Raw genomic sequence first — 20,447 nt, 5'->3', positions numbered from 1 at the left:
AGAGGGGAATAATGTTCTAGCTTTGGCAGAAAACACTCCTTGCCTATTGGCAATTCTAATTTTTCAGGCGTGCTACTTGAGACGCCAACAATTATTTCCGGGAGAATGAGCTCTTCACCCTGACATCTTCCTAGCTATATGTCAGATGGGGTATTCCAGACATGGACCTATTCGCTTCCAGATTCGTTAACAAGGTCGACAACTTTATGTCGAACAAGGGGTCCGCTAGCAGGCGGAACAGATGAATTAGTCTTCCCAGGGGATCAGTTTTCTCTGATTTATGCATTTCCTCCAGTTCTGCTACTTCCGTGCCTACTCCGCAGGAACAAGAGGAGGTGATTCTGGTGGCCCCAGCGGGTCCCAAAAGATCATAACGATGGCAGTAGGTGTCCTTTCCATTATAGCCAGACCTTCTTGCACGAGGTCCGGTATTTCATCCTGACTTAGACAAAAAGTTTAACAGGTTTGACTGTTGAATCCCACTCTATAAAAGATCGTGGGTGATCTCCTTCGATAGTGTCAACTTTGACTAATGCCAGGAATCCGACTTCCAGAGTCACTTACTTTAGACTCTGGAAGGCATAGGTTTCTTAGTGTGGATCTGGGGGTTAGCACCCCAGGAAGTATATCAATAGGCAGGATTCCTGATTCCTGCATATGGGATCTGAAAGGAAGCTGGCCTTGACTTCTATCAAGAGCCAGATCCAGTCCTTGTCAGTGTTTGTTCCTATGGCCTCTTTTTTCCCACTCTTGGTGCATAGCTTATTTATGGTTTATTCCCCCTAACAAGGCACCGCTAAATCCTTGGGTTTTAAAATTGGTCTTATCGGCTTTGCTGAATCAGCTGTTTGAACCTTACAAGAAGTTCCCTTGGTTCTTTGACAAGAGAGATAATCTTTTCTGCTTTCCATTTCTTCTGCTAGAAGAGTATCGGAATTAACGGCTCTGTCTTGTAAGAGCTATATGTCATCGTGCATAAGGATGAGGTGGTTTTATGTCCTCATCCTGAATTCTTAACAAAAGTGGTAACGGGTTTTAATTTAAACCAAGATATTATCCTTCCTTCCTTTTTCCCCAGAGCCTTAATCTGGGGAAGAGAAAACACTACATTCTCTTGATGTAGTAAGAGCGATCAGAATCCATTTAAAGGCGACCGCTCAGGTTCGCAAAACACAGGTTTTGTTGGTACTGCCTGAGGGTTCAAGATGTGGACAGGCAGTGTCAAGATCCATATTTTTCAAATGGATTTGTTAAGTGATTGTTCAAGCTTCCGCTTAAAGAAGAAAATTCTTCCTTCTCATATTAAGAGCACACTCATCCAGGGCGATTAGTGCCTCCTGGGTGGTGCATCATCAGGCCTCTATGGCTCAGATCTGTAAGGCCGCGACTTGGTCTTCGGTTCATACGTTTATTCAATTTTATCAAATCGATATTAAAGGTCATGAGGATATTGCCTTTGGGCATGGCGTATACTGCAGGCTGCAGTATGAGTCCTCTGGCCTCCTGTTTTTTTATGTCTCCCCCCATTCATGTGCCATTGCTATGGGACATACCACATAGTTATTACTATGGCTCTATGTGTCCCCTGATGTAAGAAAAGAAAATAGAATTTTTGAAACAGCTTACCTGTAAAATCCTTTTCTTTGATGTACATCAGGGGACACAGAGGTTCCTCCCTTCTTATACACTTATATTGCTTGGCTACAAAACTGAGGACTCCCAGTAGTGGGAGGGGTTATATGGGGGATGTTCACGCCTTAAGGGGGTGCCAGTGTCCAGCACCTGATACGCCAATATAACCCACATAGTTATTGCTATAGCGCTGTGTCCCCTGATGTACATCAAAGTAAAGGATTTTACAGGTAAGCTGTTTAAAAATCCTATTTTTCCCAAAAGGCCTCTCCCCTGCCCCCCAAACCCTGGGAGGTGGCTGTGGGGGGTCTGCGTGCGGGGGCTTATTGGAATCTGAAAGCACCCTTTATCAAGGGGGCCCTCTATGTGAATGAGTATGAGGTACATAGTACCCCTACTCCTTTACCAAAATGAAATGTAGCATTAAAAAGATAGTAGGTGGTTTTTGACAAGTCCTTTATTTAAAAAAAAATAAAAAATGTCCCCCACAGTCGTTCACATGGGCAGGAGGTGCAGGATCATGGGGACAGGAGGCAGTGGTTGTTCATTCGCCCCCCTTTCCTGGTCTGCCGGGTAAAGGGTCTGATAAGGATTTTGGGAGTGACCTTGCAGCTTTTTTTTCTTATTTTTTTTTTTTTATTTCGGCATTGGGGTTCCCCTCAAAATCCATACCAGACTCAAAGGGCCTGATATGAATTGGAGGGAAAGACTCCACAATGAGGATTATTTTTTTTTTTCTCTTGATTATTTTATTTTTATTGTCGGCTCTTTTTTTTACATTCCGCTGTCAGCTGGGAACCCTGCCGGTTCCTTAAATATCATATGCCGGGACCACTACTGTGATATTCTGGAACCAGATCAAGGGTTCTTTTTAGATTTTCCAGATCAAAGATGCTTCTGCATAGTACTAATCACAATATATGCATCCAGAGAAAAAAAACTGTTCTCTAAAAACTTTATTAAGCAATAAGGATTAAAAATAGTCTCAAGCAGAGTAGTTAAAAGCGCATGTAAGACCAATCCAATATATGTAAACCAAACAGATGGCACCAATTGCACAGCTCGCCTCCACTCTAATGGATCCCGAGCACCCATTAGCACAATGGCATACCAGGATACCTACTTTAGAAAAAGTTATTTTCCGTTAAGCCCAATGCGAAAATTATAGTTACATGGTTAAAATAAAGATATTTCATCTTAAAGCTTTATAAATTGAGCCTGTCCTGTGCTAATATTGTGAAAAGAAATTATCTGATTCTGAAGAAGTAATTTCAATGCAAATATATTATAGTATAAAGGAAGGTTAGGCAAGTGAATTATTGTAGTAAATGATTGATTTTTATTATTATTGATTTTTTTTTTACACAGCATTTTTTAAATATGTATTTTTTTACACCCATTAAAGACAGGAATTCATAATCAGTTGGGTTTTACTGTCCACTTCAAGAGTTTGGGAAACTGAAAATAAGAAAAATTGTAAGCCAGTCACTGTTTAACCCCTCCTCTACACAGCATGCCTAATTTTATTTCTTTTTTTTTTTTTTTTTTTGCTGTATCAGTTAGATGCCTTTTCTTCAGCTCTGCTTTCTAGCCTTGTCTGCTTTGTTGATTCTTTACCTCCGTAACTTTGATCATGATTCCTTGTTACATCGATCCCTGAGCTGATCTCTGCATAGCAAATATCCAGATCAATGTTTTCTTGGCATTAGCTTTAAAGGCCATACCCAGTTCCATAGATAGTGTGGAATGTGAACTTTGTTCACAGAGCTTTACATTGTGACTCTTTCCAGACCTTTGGGTACAGCATTAGTTAGCTGCAGAGCACTTTCCTGGTCCACAGCAGTGGCACACCCCAGGTGTGGCCCTGTCTATGAAAACACACTTAGTAAGGTCAGTCTGAAGCACTATGAGCCTTATCATTTGCACTGCTAAGCACCTTTTCAAATTTCCTGCCACTGCTGGATTTTATTGTTCTAAGGGTTAAGCCTGAGAGATTGTGATAACATCTTCTAGGTGGAGTGCTGCTTGTGCGCTGCGCTCTTTCCTGCCATTCAGTCTGATGGAGCACCTCCTTGAGGCTGCTGCTCCTGAAGCATCATATGGTCCAGTTTTACTGCCTGCCTACAGTGACTTGGTCACTTAAAGCCACCTGATGCCTTCATCAGCACCAGCTGCATAGGGTCTTGAGTACTTGACACCTTGCCATGCATCAGGCCTTGTTTAATGACTGCTGTGCTGATGCAGTATACACAGAGGACAGTCCTAATGCCATGGGTAACCTCACCCCATACTCGCCTAACTATTCTGGGGGGAGTTTACCCTGGGCCTTTTAGAGCTCATACAGCTGCAAGACTTTTCCGCTTCACCTACTATTTGGATCATTCTTCTATGCGGATTATAAACACCCTGTATGTTAATTAGTGGTCTGTCCACACCATAGGTGCACAAGTGATCCAGAATAAAACTAAATAGGTTGTCGATGTTCTCACCTTTTAGGATTCTACCAAAAGACAGAGTTCCCCCTTAACTCCAAATATGAATTGACTGGAATGGCCATCCCTCCTATTTTGGAGGTAACTTTTAATCTGTTAAACCACTGGGGTAGGACCCTGTTTCATAGTGTGGCCAGAGCAGATGTTTGGAAACTTGTGCAAACAAAATACTTGGCAGCTAACCTGCAGAAAAAGATTGTGCTTTAGTTGTGATGGCGTACTGCAAGCATTCAAGGATCCGATTAGTGTATCAAGGGACATTGAGGTTGATTTACTAAAGACAAATATACTTTACACTGCAGTTGCTCTAGGTCTGAGGGGAAGCTCTGAAATGAGGGAAAGCTCTGCTGATCACACAATTATGTACAAGCTAAAATGCAGGTTTTTTTTTCCTTGCATGTTCCCCTCAAAGTTAAATCAACTGCACTTGTGGGTGCAACTGCAGTGTACAGAATATTTACCTTTAGTAAATCAACCATATAGTCTCCTCAGCACTGCTCTTTGCAGTTTTATTTTTATGCCACAGATGGCCAGAGTGCACCCTCAGAGGCTTTTAAAGTAAAGCTTGTACCGACCAGTTTCTACACCTCCCTTCCTAAAAAGGGACCTGGCTCCTCATCCTTTGGAGGCAGCTGCTGTATTTTTTTTTTTTTTTTTTTTTAAGAACTGGACCTTGCATTCACCCTAGTGCCTCTTCTGGTATCCCTATTGTGTAACGCTTAGAAGGTCTGAAGAAGGTAAGATTTATTGACACTTGCAGTTAGAACTCTTCTAAAGGTCCCAACATCTGCAAGCATCGACTGGATTGGGCCTCATAGGGTTCTGGTATTAACTATTGCTCACCAATGTGCCAGGAAGACTACACTGAGTCATTGAACTGTCAGGACTAGCCACCTCTCAGTCTTTGCCTCCCCTCCGAAAAGTGGTCCATGGTGCAACACGGAGCCCTCAATTTCCCTCTTCTTCTAGTAAAATATGCACACACTAATGCACCTCTGGGTAAAAAGGCACTATTCACTTAAGTGGGTGCTAGACCTCAAAACAAGGGTTCCTTAAAAACTACATAAAAACAAAGTATTTTCAAAAAAATCCAAACTCCTTGGTAGTTAAATATTTGCATATATTGCTTAATAGCAAAGAAAATATACATTCAAAATGGTGGTATAAGCATACATAGAGCATCTCACCATTCAGACCACAGTACTAAACAAAAAAAAGCTATCTTTTATATTACAGCAGAGGTCAGTCACCTGGTGGCACAATGGAGAGATTATCTACACATACATAGAAAAAAGGTACCAAGACAGTAACCCAATGGGAATTGGACATCGGAAGACAGATGGAGCTGGAAATAACCCACAACGTTTAGATGTGAGAACCCCTTACTCAAGTCATATCTGGTCCAAATTTGTTGGTCCTTCTGGTGGTCATGTTTGGCAAACTGTACCTGGTCCCTTCTTGGCTTAGTGGCTGCTGCTCACATCCCAAATGTTACTTAATTTTTGTATTCCTCAATGGACTAAAAAAGAAAATACGATCAATTCTTGTCCATTAAGAGGCACAGGTCCCACCTTACTGTATTTTTTGCTGGTCCTGTGTATTGCTTCTTACAAAACAAAGGCAAGCTGGATGAAGGAGGGTGTTATATGGGGCTGGCGTACAGCTTTTCTGTTTGCCAGTGATCCAACCTCCTAAAGGGAGCAGTCTATAACCTGACTTTCTTAATTCCTGTGTGCCTCAATGAACTCCAAAAAAAGTTTGACAAGTACTAAAATCCTATTTTCCTGCAGGAGGTACCAACAAAACCTTCATCTTATGTTGAAAATGCTCTTAAGCCACTTTTTCTCCTGCAAAATGAGTATGAGAATATACTGAAACAAACTACCAAAGAGAAATGGTTGAAGGGAGCACTAACTGAATGTACACATAAGTAAGTATGTTAAACATTTTTAAGACTTTAAAAACAATTGTGAGTGTTTGTGTTAATGCAGCAAGGTCCACATTTTGGACAGAGGACAACTGGTTTGCAAGAAGCATGTAAAAGTCAATACATGACACATTGTAACAACCATTCCTACAGTTTTGGGTTTTTTATTGGCTAGATTTATAACAATTTTGCATAACCGTTGCCCAGTGCAAGTGCATGTAAGTGCATGTAAAATGTATGTGAACAGGAATTATCCTGTACAGTTCGAATATAAATGGTTATGTGAACTCTTTATAAATAAACGTATATCTGTCATCTACATATAATGCCATTTTAACACCTTTAGCCATGTAACACAAATAATTAAAACTTATCTCAGACTTTATGGTATCATGGTGAGTGCATTATAGAAATAAAATGGGATGGTTTTACAAATCTGCAAAAGACAAGGAAAGAGGTGCCTCTAAGTGTAGACGTTTTTGAGGCAATAACCTTTTTAAGACAATAAATTGGCAACTCACATTCGAGTAGTAAATAATAAGCACACCAGGTTGTGGTCCCAGTAAAATGTAAGTCCAATGGTGACGATCCTGGGTCCTTCACATGCGAAAACTGTCTTCACTGTAGCCACCAATGGTGTAAGGAAGCCGGCTGCGGTGCAGAGATTCAAAATGAGCCGCAGTAGGAAGGATGGCAAGGAAGGATGACGTTGTACACTATACAGTGCCTTTCCTGCGTGTGCGTGCTGAGAGTATTATGGCAAGCCGCACTCCTTTCTCAAGCTGACTTCATTGAAGGGACCGTACGGGGCCATTATATGGAGTACACACAGTTAAGGGGAGTGGAGTGTTTACTTTGTATCTCTATCACGGTGCATGGCAGTGCAAAATTAATAAATAAGGAGCTATAATCTAAAACAGGTTAAAACACAGACCTATGGTTCAGGAATGATAGTAAACATAAATTGCGATACAACATAATAAAAAAAAAATCTTTAAAAATAATTTGATAAATTGATATGGCATAATAAAAATATCAAATATCTACGATAGTATAAAAGTTATAAATTCATTTTAAGAAAATGACAATAAATAAAACCAGGAATTCATAATAGCAATTGGAGCAAACACAATCTAAAAAACAATTAGAATAAAGGATAAACAATCAGACAATGTAACCTCATCAAATTTGTGTCCTTCCAATAATATGTATAACAACACTTCTAATGTTTATGTACAGGAAAACATTAGAATATATCATCTAAGTTGACCACGTAATTAATGAAATGGAAGTGGTACAGCTTCGGTGCCACAATATACTGTATATGTGTATATATCAACAAAACTGAACACATGCACTTGAAAATATAAAATTATTTTTTATACCATAAGTTTGTATTAATAGGTGATACACTAAATATTTTATGGATATAATTACAAGGTCTATATGTTCAGACATGGCACTGCACCTGGGGAAGTGGATTCCCACAGCCCAATATTAAGCTACATTGGACCACAAAGAAACACCATCCAGTGTTTGGCACATGATGTGCATCAAAAAGAAAAATGAATATATAAAAAAAATCTATACTATGTAGCCACCAATACTTAATATATAGTTCATGCCACCCCCATGAGACAAGAACCTGAAGAAAATAGATAAATAATAAATGTTTAAAATTATAAAAGGTAAGTATATATAATATTATATTAAGAAATCTAAAAAATAGTGGCTATTTCAATACCTTCGTTGATGCCTTCAAGAGCATCAAGATTATATATCCAGAATGTTTCTCTGGCACATAGCTTCTTAAAACATTCAGCCGCCAGGAGGGAGCTGGGTATCTGCTCAATGACCCACACTTGTAGGCCATTGGTAGATTTTTGGTGTACCTCAGCGGAATGTCTCGGGACACTATGCGGATCAGTCCCTCCCTCGATGAGTCTCCTATGTTTGCCAAATCTTGTTCTTAAAGCTTGTATGGTGCGACCTACATAAATTAGACCGCAAGGACAAGTAAGCCCATCTATTACAAAATCTGAAGAGCAGTTAAAGAATTCCTTCAACTAGTAGATTTTATCTTTTGTGCTAAAAGGTTTTTTTCCGTGCTGCACAAACTAAAAGGTCTTGCAAAGAGCCTTATGACACTGGTACATACCTACCTGGAAACATGCCTAAAATCTCCAGAAATTAAATTTCCAGCTTTCGTAGTTGGCTCACTGATTTTCCCAGCAGTCTGCACAAAGATGAGTCAGATTTTAGGCATCCTCTGAAACAAAAATTTCATTTTTGGTGAGATACTTGCAAAAATGTTAATCACTTCTAAAGAGATACAGCCACATCACTTTCCTCATTAGAATACTAAGTGCATCAGCTGATTATTAGTGAAAGTACATTCAGATACTTTCTGCAGACATTAAGGTGGCATTTATGTAATTGACAAAAATGACCTTATTTATGCTCACCTCCACTCATAGATAATGCTAATTCGTGTTTGTCAACATTTTTTATTCACCCCAGTGAAGTGGTGGGAGATGCCACAGTTCCCAACCATGGTTACAGCCTCCAGCCTGTCCAGGATTCTAGCAATCAATCTCTCCATTAGCTCCACATCTTTAATTCTAGCATATAATGCATCTGAGGAGGGAGGGGAAAGTTTTTTATTCCATTTAAGGGCTATAAGGCAGCACGCAGCCAAACGAACATGGCGTAGCAACTTACATAGTTACACCAGTCCATCCAGTTCAACCTGAGTGAGTGTCCACAAATGTCCCTATCCCTGAACATTGTGCATTGCACACTCACATTGGTCCCTACCCTCAAGGAGCCCACAATCCAAGGTCCCCATTCATATACTACGGCCAATTTTGGACCGAAGCCAATTAACCTACCTGCATGTCTTTGGAGTGTGGGAGGAAACCCACGCAGGCACAGGGAGAACATGCAAACTCCAGGCAGGTAGTGTCGTGGTTGGGATTCAAACCAGCGGCCCTTTACCCAAAACTTCTTATAAGGTTTGTAAATGTTCAAAGGTGATGGGCTCAGCAAAAAAGATTTTGCAGTCAGTGAGATAGATAATTTAAAAAGGTGGCATAATAATTGTTGCACTGAATGCCAAAAAGTAACAATGAGCAGAAAGCTCAAATATATATGGAAAAGGGCATCTTTGTCCTGATGTCAACGCTAGCAACAATCCGAGCAACAAGGAAAGCTGGTGAATCACTCTGAACAGTGAAGCCTCAACGTATCAAAGATTGGTAAAGGCCCACTTGGTCCTCTGGCTGAGGTGTGCTCTCAACACCAAAAGACAAACCAGTCAAATGAAGGGAAACCTCCAACTACTCCATAAATCCTAATATTCTTTATTGTTGCTTATCAGCGAGTCAAAACAGTGGCTAGCATGTTTCAGCGATGAGCCTTGATCACAGCACACATACTGTAAATATAAAACAAGAATATTTATATAATATAATTACAGTTGTGCTCATAAGTTTACATACCCTGACCGAATTTGATTTCTTGGCCATTTTTCATTGACTATGAATAACACAAACTTTTCTCTTTCACTCATGATTAGTGTTTGGCTGAAGCCATTGATTATCAATCAACTGTGTTTACTCTTTTTAAATCATAATCACAACAGAAACTACCCAATGACCCTGATCAAAAGTTGTGATTTTGACCTGATAACTTACACACAAGTTGACACAAAGGGGTTTGAATGGCTATTAAAGGTAACCATCCTCACCTGTGATCTGTTTGTAATTGATGTGTGTGTGTGTGTGTGTGTGTGTGTGTGTGTGTGTGTGTATAAAAGGTCATTGAGTTTCTGGACTCCTGACCCTTGCATCTTGGGGTCATGGGGAAAGCAAAATAATTGTCAAAGGATCTGCGGGAAAAGCTTGTTGAACTGTATAAAACAGGAAAGGGATATACAAAGAAATCCCAGGAATTGAGAGAGCCAATCAGCAGGGTTCAAACTCGAATCGGGAAGTGGAAAATGAGGGGTTCTGTTGAAATCAAACCATGGTCAGGTTGACCAACTAAAACTTCAGCCACAGCTGCCAGGAAAATTGTTCGGGATGCAAAGAGAAACCCACAAATAACTTCAGGTGAAATATAGGACTCTCTGAAAACATGTGGTGTAACTTTTTCAAGATGAACAATAAGTCACTTGAAGAAAGATGGGCTGCATGGGCAAGTAGCCAGAAGAAATCCATTACTATGCAATTGCCACAAAGTATCCTGCTTACAATGGGCCAAACAGCACAGAGACAAGCCCCAAACCTTCTGGCACAGTCATTTGGAGTGATGAGACCAAAATTTGAGCTTTTTGGCCACAACCATAAATGCTACATTTGGAGAGGAGTCAACAAGGCCTATGATGAAAGGTACACCATTCCTACTGTGAAACACTGAGGTGGATCATTGATGTTTTGGGGATATGTGAACTACAAGGGCACAGGAAATTTGGTCAAAACTGATTGCAAGATGAATGCAGTATCTTATCAAAAAGTACTGGAGGAAAATTTGCATTCCTCAGCCAGGAAGCTGCGCATGGGACATTCTTGGCCATTCCAGCATGACAATGATCCAAAACACAAGGCCAAGTCGACTTGTCATTGGCTACAGCAGAATAAATTGAAAGTTCTGGCGTGGCCATGTCGGTCTCCTGACCTCAATATCATGTAGACACTCTGGGAATGTGCAGTTCATGCAAGACAGCCTAAGAATTTACAGGAACTTGAGTCTGTTTGCCAAGAGGAATGGGCAGCGTTACCATCTGAGATAAAGAGCCTAATCCACAAATACCACAAAAGACTTCCAGCTGTCATTGATAATAAAGGGGGCAATACTATTTTGTGTGTGTATATATACAGTATAGCTCACAAAAGTGAGTATACCCCTCACATTTTTGTAAATTTTTTATTATATTTTCATGTGACGACACTGAAGAAATGACACTCCCACCATCATGCTTGACTGTAGGTAAGACACATTTGTCTTTGTACTCCTCACCTGGTTGCCGCCACACACACTTGACACCATCTGAACCAAATAAGTTTATCTTGGTCCCCTCTTGGCTCCAGTAATCCATGTCCTTTGTCTGCTTGTCTTCAGCAAACTGTTTGCAGGCTTTATTGTGCATCATCTTTAGAAGAGGCTTCCTTCAGGGATGACAGCCATGCAGACCAATTTGATGCTGTGTGCAGTGTATGGTCTGAGCACTGACAGGCTGACCCCAGTGGGGAAGGGATGAAGTTGATGGGGGTGCTGAGGATGGTATATGTGTACAGCTTTCCCTCGGATGCCTGCATAGGAAGATGTGCCTCTTTTTAATCAACCATGCTAGTTGGTATGTTGTACCTTCGTTAAATGTAACCATATGGCAACTCTCTTCTCTTTTTACTCTCTTCTCTCAGTGGTGATGCAACGCTACTTGTATATCAAGACATCGCTTGTTTATCAAGTCAAAATGTATACCGTAATAAAGTCTCCACCTCTCCATTAATTGAATCCTCAATTAATCAGGCAATATAATTGCTAACAGCTTGATAGCTGGTGTGGTGCTAAAGGGAGAAGTGGGAAAATATTTTGCTGTCATAAGTCCTAGAAACCTGGAAAGACCTGGAAAATGCAGAAAAGTTGCAAAAGCACCTCCAGTTAATTGAAACTGCATATATATTCATATCTCAAGTTACTTAATAAAAAGTTCCACATCAAAACGATGATTCAGACATAGAGGCATTTTAGTTTGAAGGTTAAGGGGACATCCTCCTGTTTAAGGAGCTTATGGTGGATTTCACCTCCTCGTTGGGACAACTTAACTCTTTCCAGACCCAAGAAAGCAATCGAAGCCATGTTGCTACAATGCACATATTTTATTTTTTTTGAAACGGACAAACCTTTGTTATTACTATGAGGCTCCATGAAAGTGTTCGCTGGTCCTGGTTCTGAGAGGCCTCGATGTGCATCCCACGTTTTGTTAATGCTGTGAAATGTAAACACTGCAACAAACAAAGTTGCTAGGGCCACAATTCATAGTCGTGGATCAAAAATTCTTTCCCAGTGGCACTAGAAACAACATTCCTGTGTTGCTGGGAATCTTTGTTGCAAAAACAAGTGTTTCCACAACTATATGAACCTGTGGTTTGTAATCATATTACGGGAAAAACCTTTTTATGCAGTTTTGGCAGATGGTGAAAAATTGGGACTACCGAAGAATCTACCAAGAGATACTCCACCAACTTAGAGTGTAAAACTCCAATTTCCACACCTGTGTCTAATAAACCAGATTATTGTTTGGAAGTGGGATTACCCTTCAAGACACGATATGTGGAGAAGTCCTGCAACTGGCGTAAGGCCTCATTTCTATAGTCACCTGCTTTAAATTCAACTAGCCACTTTTGTCATCACAGGATTTGAGGCTGGTAGTGGCTGTTCTTTCTGCCTTAGTCAAATTATCTCTACCAAAGGATGAATATATTTCCTCCATAAGCTGTACACATTCTCTCTCCACAAGGGCCTGAAAGGTCTCTACTGCGGTACTACTTGTGCTCCCTGGGTAGTAGTATTTTTTACCCTTATATGTAATATCATTATCAATGCCAAACACACCACCAGTGGTCTTCGACTGAAGCCTCTCAAGAGTGGATCTTATTATCTGATCCTGAAAGTTGAAAGTAACATTATGTGCCTCTTGAGATTCACCTATTTGGGAGACCTCAGACCGACCCTCCAGGTTAGTGAAATGCCTTCTAAGTACTACATTGCATACAAACCTATTCACATCTAATATAGTTTTAAATATGTCAAAATGTGTACAACCAGTAAAAGAAAGACCTTTGGAAAGCAAAGAAATTTCAGTAGGTGTCAGAGAAAAATGTGAGAGATCAACCACATTAGCAACATCAGCAATCGTCTAACAAAAGCCACCTGTGTCAATCTGCTTGCTCCTCGCTTGCCGAGGATAATTTGGTCTTTTTGGAAGTGTCTCCCTCTACTTGTTTCTCTTTTTTTTCTTTGAATTTGTTCTCCAAAGTGCCTGATTGTTTTTCTCTTATATTCCCCGACCGGCACAGCTCCTCTCTGTCGCAGATGGGTTGTTAGCCTTACCACTAGGAGATACTAGGCATAGTTGTAATACAACACTCTTAGTTCTGCCCAGGGGGGCGGTCCCTTAGCTAGCAACCCTCCACTCTGCCTCTGCAGAAACCAGTTTTATTTTGCTTAGTGAAGGAGATAGATCTAGGATCCCTGCAGGCCCATCTGGTCCATGTTTTTATGCAGAAGCTTTGCTTTTTGCGCAAGATGAATGATCGTGTGATCTTCTATCAACTGCCGGCTGGGTGACCGGCTGGTTCACTTGTCCTTGTAGTCTCCCCAGTCGGCCATCAAGCAGATCGCAGCTACAGCTCGGCAGGCCATGACATACATCAGCTCCAGAGGTGGTCGGTGAGCTTTTATGCTCCGGGGCATACTACTGATACTGATGTCTGGCTCACAGTATGCCGAGGCCAACAGCCACCCTGTACTGATCAGTGTGTGGGTCTGTAATGGATTGTCTCCCAGCTCTTCAGGACTGGTAAGTACAGCTCTCTCTGCTTCGGTGGGGCTGAGCAGCTGGGTATTCCATGGGAGGTCGATTCGGGGGCCACCTTACCTCCCTCTCTTCTCTCCCTTGTCCCCATCTTCCCTCTCCCCCCCCCTCCGGGGGGTGCTGCATGTGACTGCAGTGTGTGTGTACCTATACAGGGGCTCTCTGTGGGTTCTCACCTGTCATGGGGGGGCTGGTTGGATAACGGTGGTTCTGAGTCCTGTGTGATTGTCCCTGGAAGGTGCCTGTGAGGTTTTACTGTGTTGGGGCAGTGCTGTGACTCTGCAGGGGTTTTTTTATTTTCCCCTCATGGCGATGTTTGGCGGCCATTTTAGGTGTGGGCAGAGCAGACTGTATGGGCTTCAGCGGCCATTTTCTGTGTGATTCCTATTCAGGACACTGGCGGCCATTTTTTGGAAGCCTGAGCACATTGTCGGTGTTCTCTAGCAACAGCATGACATGTGCTCTCACAGCCTTTCTTTTCTGTGTTTCCGGTTTGTGTACTGGATGCCCGGGCAGCCATTTTCTTGAAGCCTGAGCACGTTTTTACAGATTGTTTTAGCGCTCATTTCGGCAGCTGCTACCGACACAGTTTTGGTCTCACTGCACTTGGGAACACCTAGGGGCTCCAGGCACTGCTTGTAATCCGCGCAGAACTTCTCAGGGTGTTGAGTCCGGTGGGTAGGAGCCCCTCAGTCAGCGGCAGCAGGAGGGTGGGACTATCACTGTCCTAAGTCCCCTTCAGGTGGCAGACAGGGTAGGGTCAGCATGGCTTCAGAAACTGATGTTTCTTCCCCCGAAATCTAGGCAATTGCAACCGGGTCACCTGCGGACTGCGAAGTGCCCATGGACACCCTGACGGCGGTCCTCAATTTGTTCGTTGCCAAGATGGAGACGGTGCGTGGGAATAAAGGTGCATTAAAGAGGCCCCTGCCCCCCCCCCGTCCTCTGGGGAGAGCTCTGATGCACACTCGGGCCCTGCTGACGCTGGTGACCCCTGCTCTGTTCTATCAGATGACGCTGACCAGGACCGTTCGGACAGTGAGGATAAGTCCCCGTCTGGGTCCGTGCGCGACAAATCGCTTGTTGGAGCACTTATCACAGCTGCGTGATACCCTGAAGATTCAGGAGCCAGCAGATCCCTCTGCTGATGTACCGGTCCCTTTTGGGTCCCACAAGCCAGCAGGTTCACCTAAGGTGTTCCCATATCTGACTTATTTTGACAAGTTAATTTACAGGGAATGAATGGGGTCGACCGCAACTGACCTTTTTGGTCCCCAAAAACATGGCGGTGCGTTACCCCTTTAAGAAAAGCCTTCTCAAAAAGTGGTCGGCTCCTCCGGTCGTGGACCCCCCAGTATCTAGGTTAAATAAAGTAACCATGATCCCGGTAGAAGGGACTCCTGCATTTAAGGATCTCACGGACAGGAAGGCCGAGGCAGTGGCTCGTTCCTTGTTTACGGTTGTGGGGTCCGCACTAGTGTCGCAGGCGCTGACTGAGTGGGCAGATCTCTTGCGCTGCGAATTGGGAGAGCAACGGGCTTCTCCTGTCTGCGTGGAACTAACAGACCAACTAGTGCAAGGTCTTAAGTACATTTGTGACGCATCCCTGGATACCCTCCCGCTGTTATCCAGGGCTTCAGTGTCAGCTGTGGTGTTGAGGCGCCTAATTTGGCTAAAATGCTGGTCTGCTGACCAGGCATCCAAAAAAGCCCTGACGGATCTTCCCTTCCTTGGCGACCGGCTCTTTGGAGCCTCTTTGGATGACATTATTTAAAATGCCACTGGTGGTAAGAGTACACTACTCCCACAGGCCAGGAAGTCTAAGGAGCCACGCCGTGGGCAAGAGCCCTCTTTTTCCACGCACAAACGGCTTTTTCGTCCGCCCGGAGCTTCGACAAAAAATCCCCAGCCGGACAGGACATCCATGGATGGACAAAAACGTCCCTGGCACCGCAAGCCTAGCAAGCCTGCGACAAAAAGTGCTACCGCATGAAGGTTTGCCCCCACCCTTGTTTCGGGTGGGGGGTCGCCTTTGAGAGTTTGCAGCCCGGTGGTCCTCTTGACTGTCCGACCGATGGGTTTGCGATCTAATTTCCTCGGGCTACAAGATAGAGTTCCTCTCTTGGCCACAGAAAAGATTCTTCCCCTCCAGCATACCCATTTCCCCGTTTCGCCGGGAGGCCCTCTTGGGGGCAGTAAGGGACCTGCTGAGTGGCGGGGTGGTTGTACCGGTTCCGGAATCGGAACGTTTCCAGGGATTCTACTCAAATCTGTTTGTAGTTCCCAAGAAGGAAGGGGTGCGTCCAATCTTGGACCCAAAGGCCCTCAATCACTTTGTAAAAGTGCAGAGGTTCAGAATGGAATCAGTTCGCTCGGTAGTCGCTGCACTCCATTAAGGGGACTTCCTGGCGTCCTTAGACATCCAGGATGCGTACCTGCACATACCCATATGCCTGCAGCTCAGAAGTTTCTGCGATTTGCAGTCGGAGAAGCCCACTACCAGTTTGAGGCTCTCCCTTTTGGTCTGGCATCAGCCCCTCGAATCTTTACCAAGTTAGTGGTTCCAGTCTTGGCGTTGCTGTGGCAACGTGGGATCGCGGTCGTGGGAGATCTAGACAATCTCCTCTTGAGAGCATCTTCCGCCTCAGAATTAGAGGAGGATGTAGCGACCACCATGCAGACTCTGCAAGAATTGGGGTGGCTACTGAACCTAAAGAAATTAGTGATTGTACCGTCCCAGCGTCTGGAGTACTTGGGCTTGCTGCTGGACTCCATGGAAGCGACTGTGTTTCTCTTTTCAGACAAACTGCAGACTCCCAGGTCCGCGGTAAAATTGCTGATGAACCGCAAGTGGTCGTCACTTTGCTTTTGCATGCGAGTCCTGGGGCTCATGGTGGCCTCCTTCAAGCCTGTACCGTATGCCCAGTTCCACACCAGAGTCCTGCAGAAGGAGATTTTGTCAAAATGGGACAAATCTCAGTTGTCCCTGGATCGCCAGATCCAGGTTAGCCAGTCAGTCATAGGCTCACTGATCTGGTGGCTGAGGTCCCAGGTGATTCAGTCCGGAAAATCGTTCCTACCTCTAAAGTAGACAGTGATCACAACGGACGCCAGCCTATCCGGCTGGGTTTGGAGTGATGGGGGTTCAGTCGGCTCAGGCCCTCTGGTCGACGGAAGAATCAGAGTTGCCGATCAATCTACTCGAATTGAGAGCAATGGTCTATGAGACTAAAAGGACGTGCGATCAAGATCCAGTCAGATAGCGCCACTGTGGTGGCATACGTCAATCACCAAGGGGGAACAAGAAGCTCAGCCACTGCTCGGGAGGTCACTCGCATACTTCGGTGGGCAGAGCAACACGTACCGGCCCTGTCGGCCATTTACATCCCAGGAGTGGAGAACTGGCAGGCGGACTATCTGAGTCGCCAGATGCTGGACCCAGGACAATGGGTTTTGCATCCGGAGGAATTCAGGTCACTGCCTGAGGTGGTGCACACCAGACGTGGATCTTCTGGCCTCCCGTCTCAATCGGAAGGTACCAAGATTTGTGTCCAGGACGAGATCCGTGGGCAGATGCGTCAGGCTCGCTGGTGGCTCTGTGGGATCAGTACCAGCTGATCTATGCCTTTCCTACACTGAAGCTGTTACCACGTCTGATTCACAGAGTGGAAGCCGAGGGGATCCCAGTAATACTGGTGGCCCCAGATTGCCCTCAGCGTCCTTGGTACGCAGACCTGGTGCGTCTGGTGGCGGGCGCTCAGTGGCGATTATCGTTGCGAGAGGACATTCTGTCACAAGGTCTGATTCTCCATCCTGCTTTAACGGCATGGCTTTTGAGGAGCCTGGGTCTGTCGGACTCGGTGAGCCCGACCATGTTGAGAGTGTGAAAATCTTCTTCTCGGAAGATATATCATCGTACCTGGAAGGCCTATATCTCCATGTGTGAGGAGAAAGGATGGCATCCACGCTCCTTTTCCATATCCAGGATCCTGCTGTTTCTTCAGCAAGGAGTAGACCAGAAATTGGCATTAAGCACCATTAAGGGACAAATATCGGCTTTGGCTGTCTTTTTTTCAGCGACCCCCTGGCGTCTCACTCATTCGTGAATACTTTTGTTCAGGGGGTTCGTCATGTAGTCCCTCCGGTGCGTCCACCATTACCCCCTTGGGATCTGAACCTGGTGTTATCGGCAAAGACCACCGTTTGAAAATATCAGGGAGATTCCCCTGTTGACTCTTTCCCAGAAAGTGGTCGGTCTTGTGGCCATCACATTGGCCAGGAGGGTTTCGGAGCTGGCAGCCTTGTCTTGCAAGTCGCCCTATCTGGTTATCCACAAGGATAAGTTGGTGTTGCGTCCGCAACTGTCTTTTCTACCGAAAGTGGTCTCGGCTTTTCATATCAATGAGGACATTGTATTGCCATCTCTGTGTCCTAAGCCGAAGCACCCTAAGGAGGTGACCCTTCACACCCTGGAGGTGGTTCGGGCTCTTACAGTGTATTTGTCTACGACAGCTCCTTTTCGGAGGTCAGACTCACTATTTGTTTTGGTGGCTGGTCCAAAGGAAGGCATGGCGGTCTTGTCGGCCACCATTTCCAGGTGGATCAGACAGATTGTAGTACAAGCCTACGCCTTGAAGGGGCAGTTGCCCCCCTTCCGGTCACGGCCCATTCCACATGGGCAATCAGAACGTCTTGGGCTTTTCAACACCAGGCGTCTGTCGCTCAGGTGTGCAAGGCGGTGACATGGTCGTCTGTCCACACATTTACCAAGTTTTACATGGTAGACGTCAGTGCATCGGCTGATGCCTGTTTTGGCCGCAAAGGTTTTGCAGGCGGCCGTGTAGTTGCAATTGAATATGCAACGTATACGTTCTGTTTTTTCCTGGTTTTTGATAAAAACACAGTACTGTTATGTTAATGCACTGTTGCATTACTTCCGCAGTTGGTGCGGTTTTTGGGTGATCACTCCTGTTGTGGATACCCTGATTTTTGTGGTGGTTCTTCCACGCACTGTTGTTTTTGTGGGTAAAGTTTAACTAGTTCCCACTTCCCATAGTGGATGAAGTTTTGTGCTGTTTTTCCTACCCCTCATTTGGCACTGCTTGGGGACGTCCCATCTGTGACAGAGAGGAGCTATATCGGTCGGTGAATATAAGAGAAAATAGGATTTTTTGTACTCACCGTAAAATCCTTTTCTCTGTAATTCATGGACCAACACAGCACCCGCCCCTCCTTTTACCTTACGTTATACTGCTTGTTAACGTACTGGTTTCTGCAGAGGCATAGTGGAGGGTTGTTAGCTAAGGGGCCGCTCCCCTGGGCCGAACTAAGAGTTCTGAGTGTTGTATTACAACTATGCCTAGTATCTCCTAGTGGTAAGGCTAACAACCCATCTGTGACAGAGGAGCTGTCGGTCGTTGAATTACAGAGAAAAGGATTTTACGGTGAGTACAAAAAATCCTTTTTTTTTTTTTTTCTTTTTTTTTTTTGGAGCATTTTTATCGGTCAAGTCTTTGGTGAAAACTGACTAACTATAGTAACTTGTGGCGTATTACACACTTCAGTTACCCTGGTATATTACTGGAAAATCACAAAACAGAAATTATGAACAGGTGGACATTCCCACCAGATATGTAGTAATGAGCCCTTGGCAGAATGGCAATGCCAACATAAATCTGAAACATTTGGGTAAATCCAATAAAGCAGCATTCAGGCATCTGTACCAACGAGATAGAAGATTGAAATTCGTCTCATGTGCCTTAGTTGCTAATGAGATACAGTGAATGCAAGTAAACGCTTTCTCCCACGCCTCTGTTTTCATTTGGACATTCAGATCTAGTGCCCATTTTCTTTGTAAATTCTGGGAGGTGCAGATGACATTTCAAAATTAGAATCCTATATACCACAGAGAGAATATGATCTGGTATCTGGTTCTTTATTGAATACATCTCCAGAGGAGAAGGAAGATAAAAAAAGATATTTGCCAATATTCCAACCAGTGTGTAATTGATGCTGCGCAGGAATAAGATTTAGCAATGGTGGGAGATTTCCCTGACACAAGATTTGGGATATTCTGCGTATTGACTTCTTATTACAAGAAACGTGTTCAAACCTCTGCTGGAGGGAACAGAGGATTGCCGAACAGGGGCGCATCATTAGTCACGCTTTGGGGGAAAGTCCCAATTGGATTTGCAGTTTGTCCCAGATACTAAGTGAGCTGTAAGGAAGGGTTAAGAGTAAAGTAGACCATGGGAAGATATCTCTAACCAGGACAGTGTCTGGAGATCATGCGGAGCAATCAACTGCTCTATATGAACCCATTGTTTAGAATGGGAATGCTGGAACCAGTTCATTAGTCTAGTTAAAACTGCTGCAGCATGATAATTATATAAGTCCAGAGCCCCTGCACCCCCCTCTCCTTTAGGGAGGGATAGAATTCTCCTCTGTAATCTAGGTTTATTATATCCCCAGATAAACCTTGTAAAAGCAGATTGTAAAATAACAGAGTGGGGGACCACAATAGGTATAGTTTGAAAGCGTTTAAACAAAATGGTACTGTCCATTTTCAAGATGGTAACCCTCCCAAATAAGGATGAGCTCAGGCGTGTTTGCAGAGCCACGTGCCCAAGCCCGCCAGGAAGCTTACACTGCACATCGCTATTCACAGGCAGTGAGACATTTCCCAATCTGTGCAGCTGCTGATGGGGAAATATCTCACTGCCTGTGATTAGCGCTGTGCAATGTAAGCTTCCTGGTGGGCTTGAGCATGTGGAGCTGCAAACACGCCTGAGCCCAT

At 44.0% G+C, this 20,447-nt stretch overlaps 1 protein-coding gene across 3 annotated transcripts in view; it reads left to right on the top strand.

Moving 5' to 3' along the window:
* The window catches only part of COG2 (component of oligomeric golgi complex 2), a 442,013-nt gene that overhangs the window by 374,944 nt on the left and 46,622 nt on the right, over positions 1–20,447 (top strand). For all 3 annotated transcript variants that reach the window (XM_077486570.1, XM_077486569.1, XM_077486571.1), the window contains one exon: positions 5,915–6,054. In XM_077486570.1, coding sequence (XP_077342696.1) covers positions 5,915–6,054 — 140 coding nt within the window. The remainder of the gene's footprint in view (positions 1–5,914; positions 6,055–20,447) is intronic.

This window comes from Lithobates pipiens, unplaced genomic scaffold (assembly GCF_037356315.1).
Source record: "Lithobates pipiens isolate NorthernLeopardFrog02 unplaced genomic scaffold, aLitPip1_a1.2 Scaffold_18, whole genome shotgun sequence".
NCBI classification, from domain to species: Eukaryota; Metazoa; Chordata; class Amphibia; order Anura; family Ranidae; genus Lithobates; species Lithobates pipiens.
This window is presented reverse-complemented; position numbering and strand designations above follow the sequence as displayed.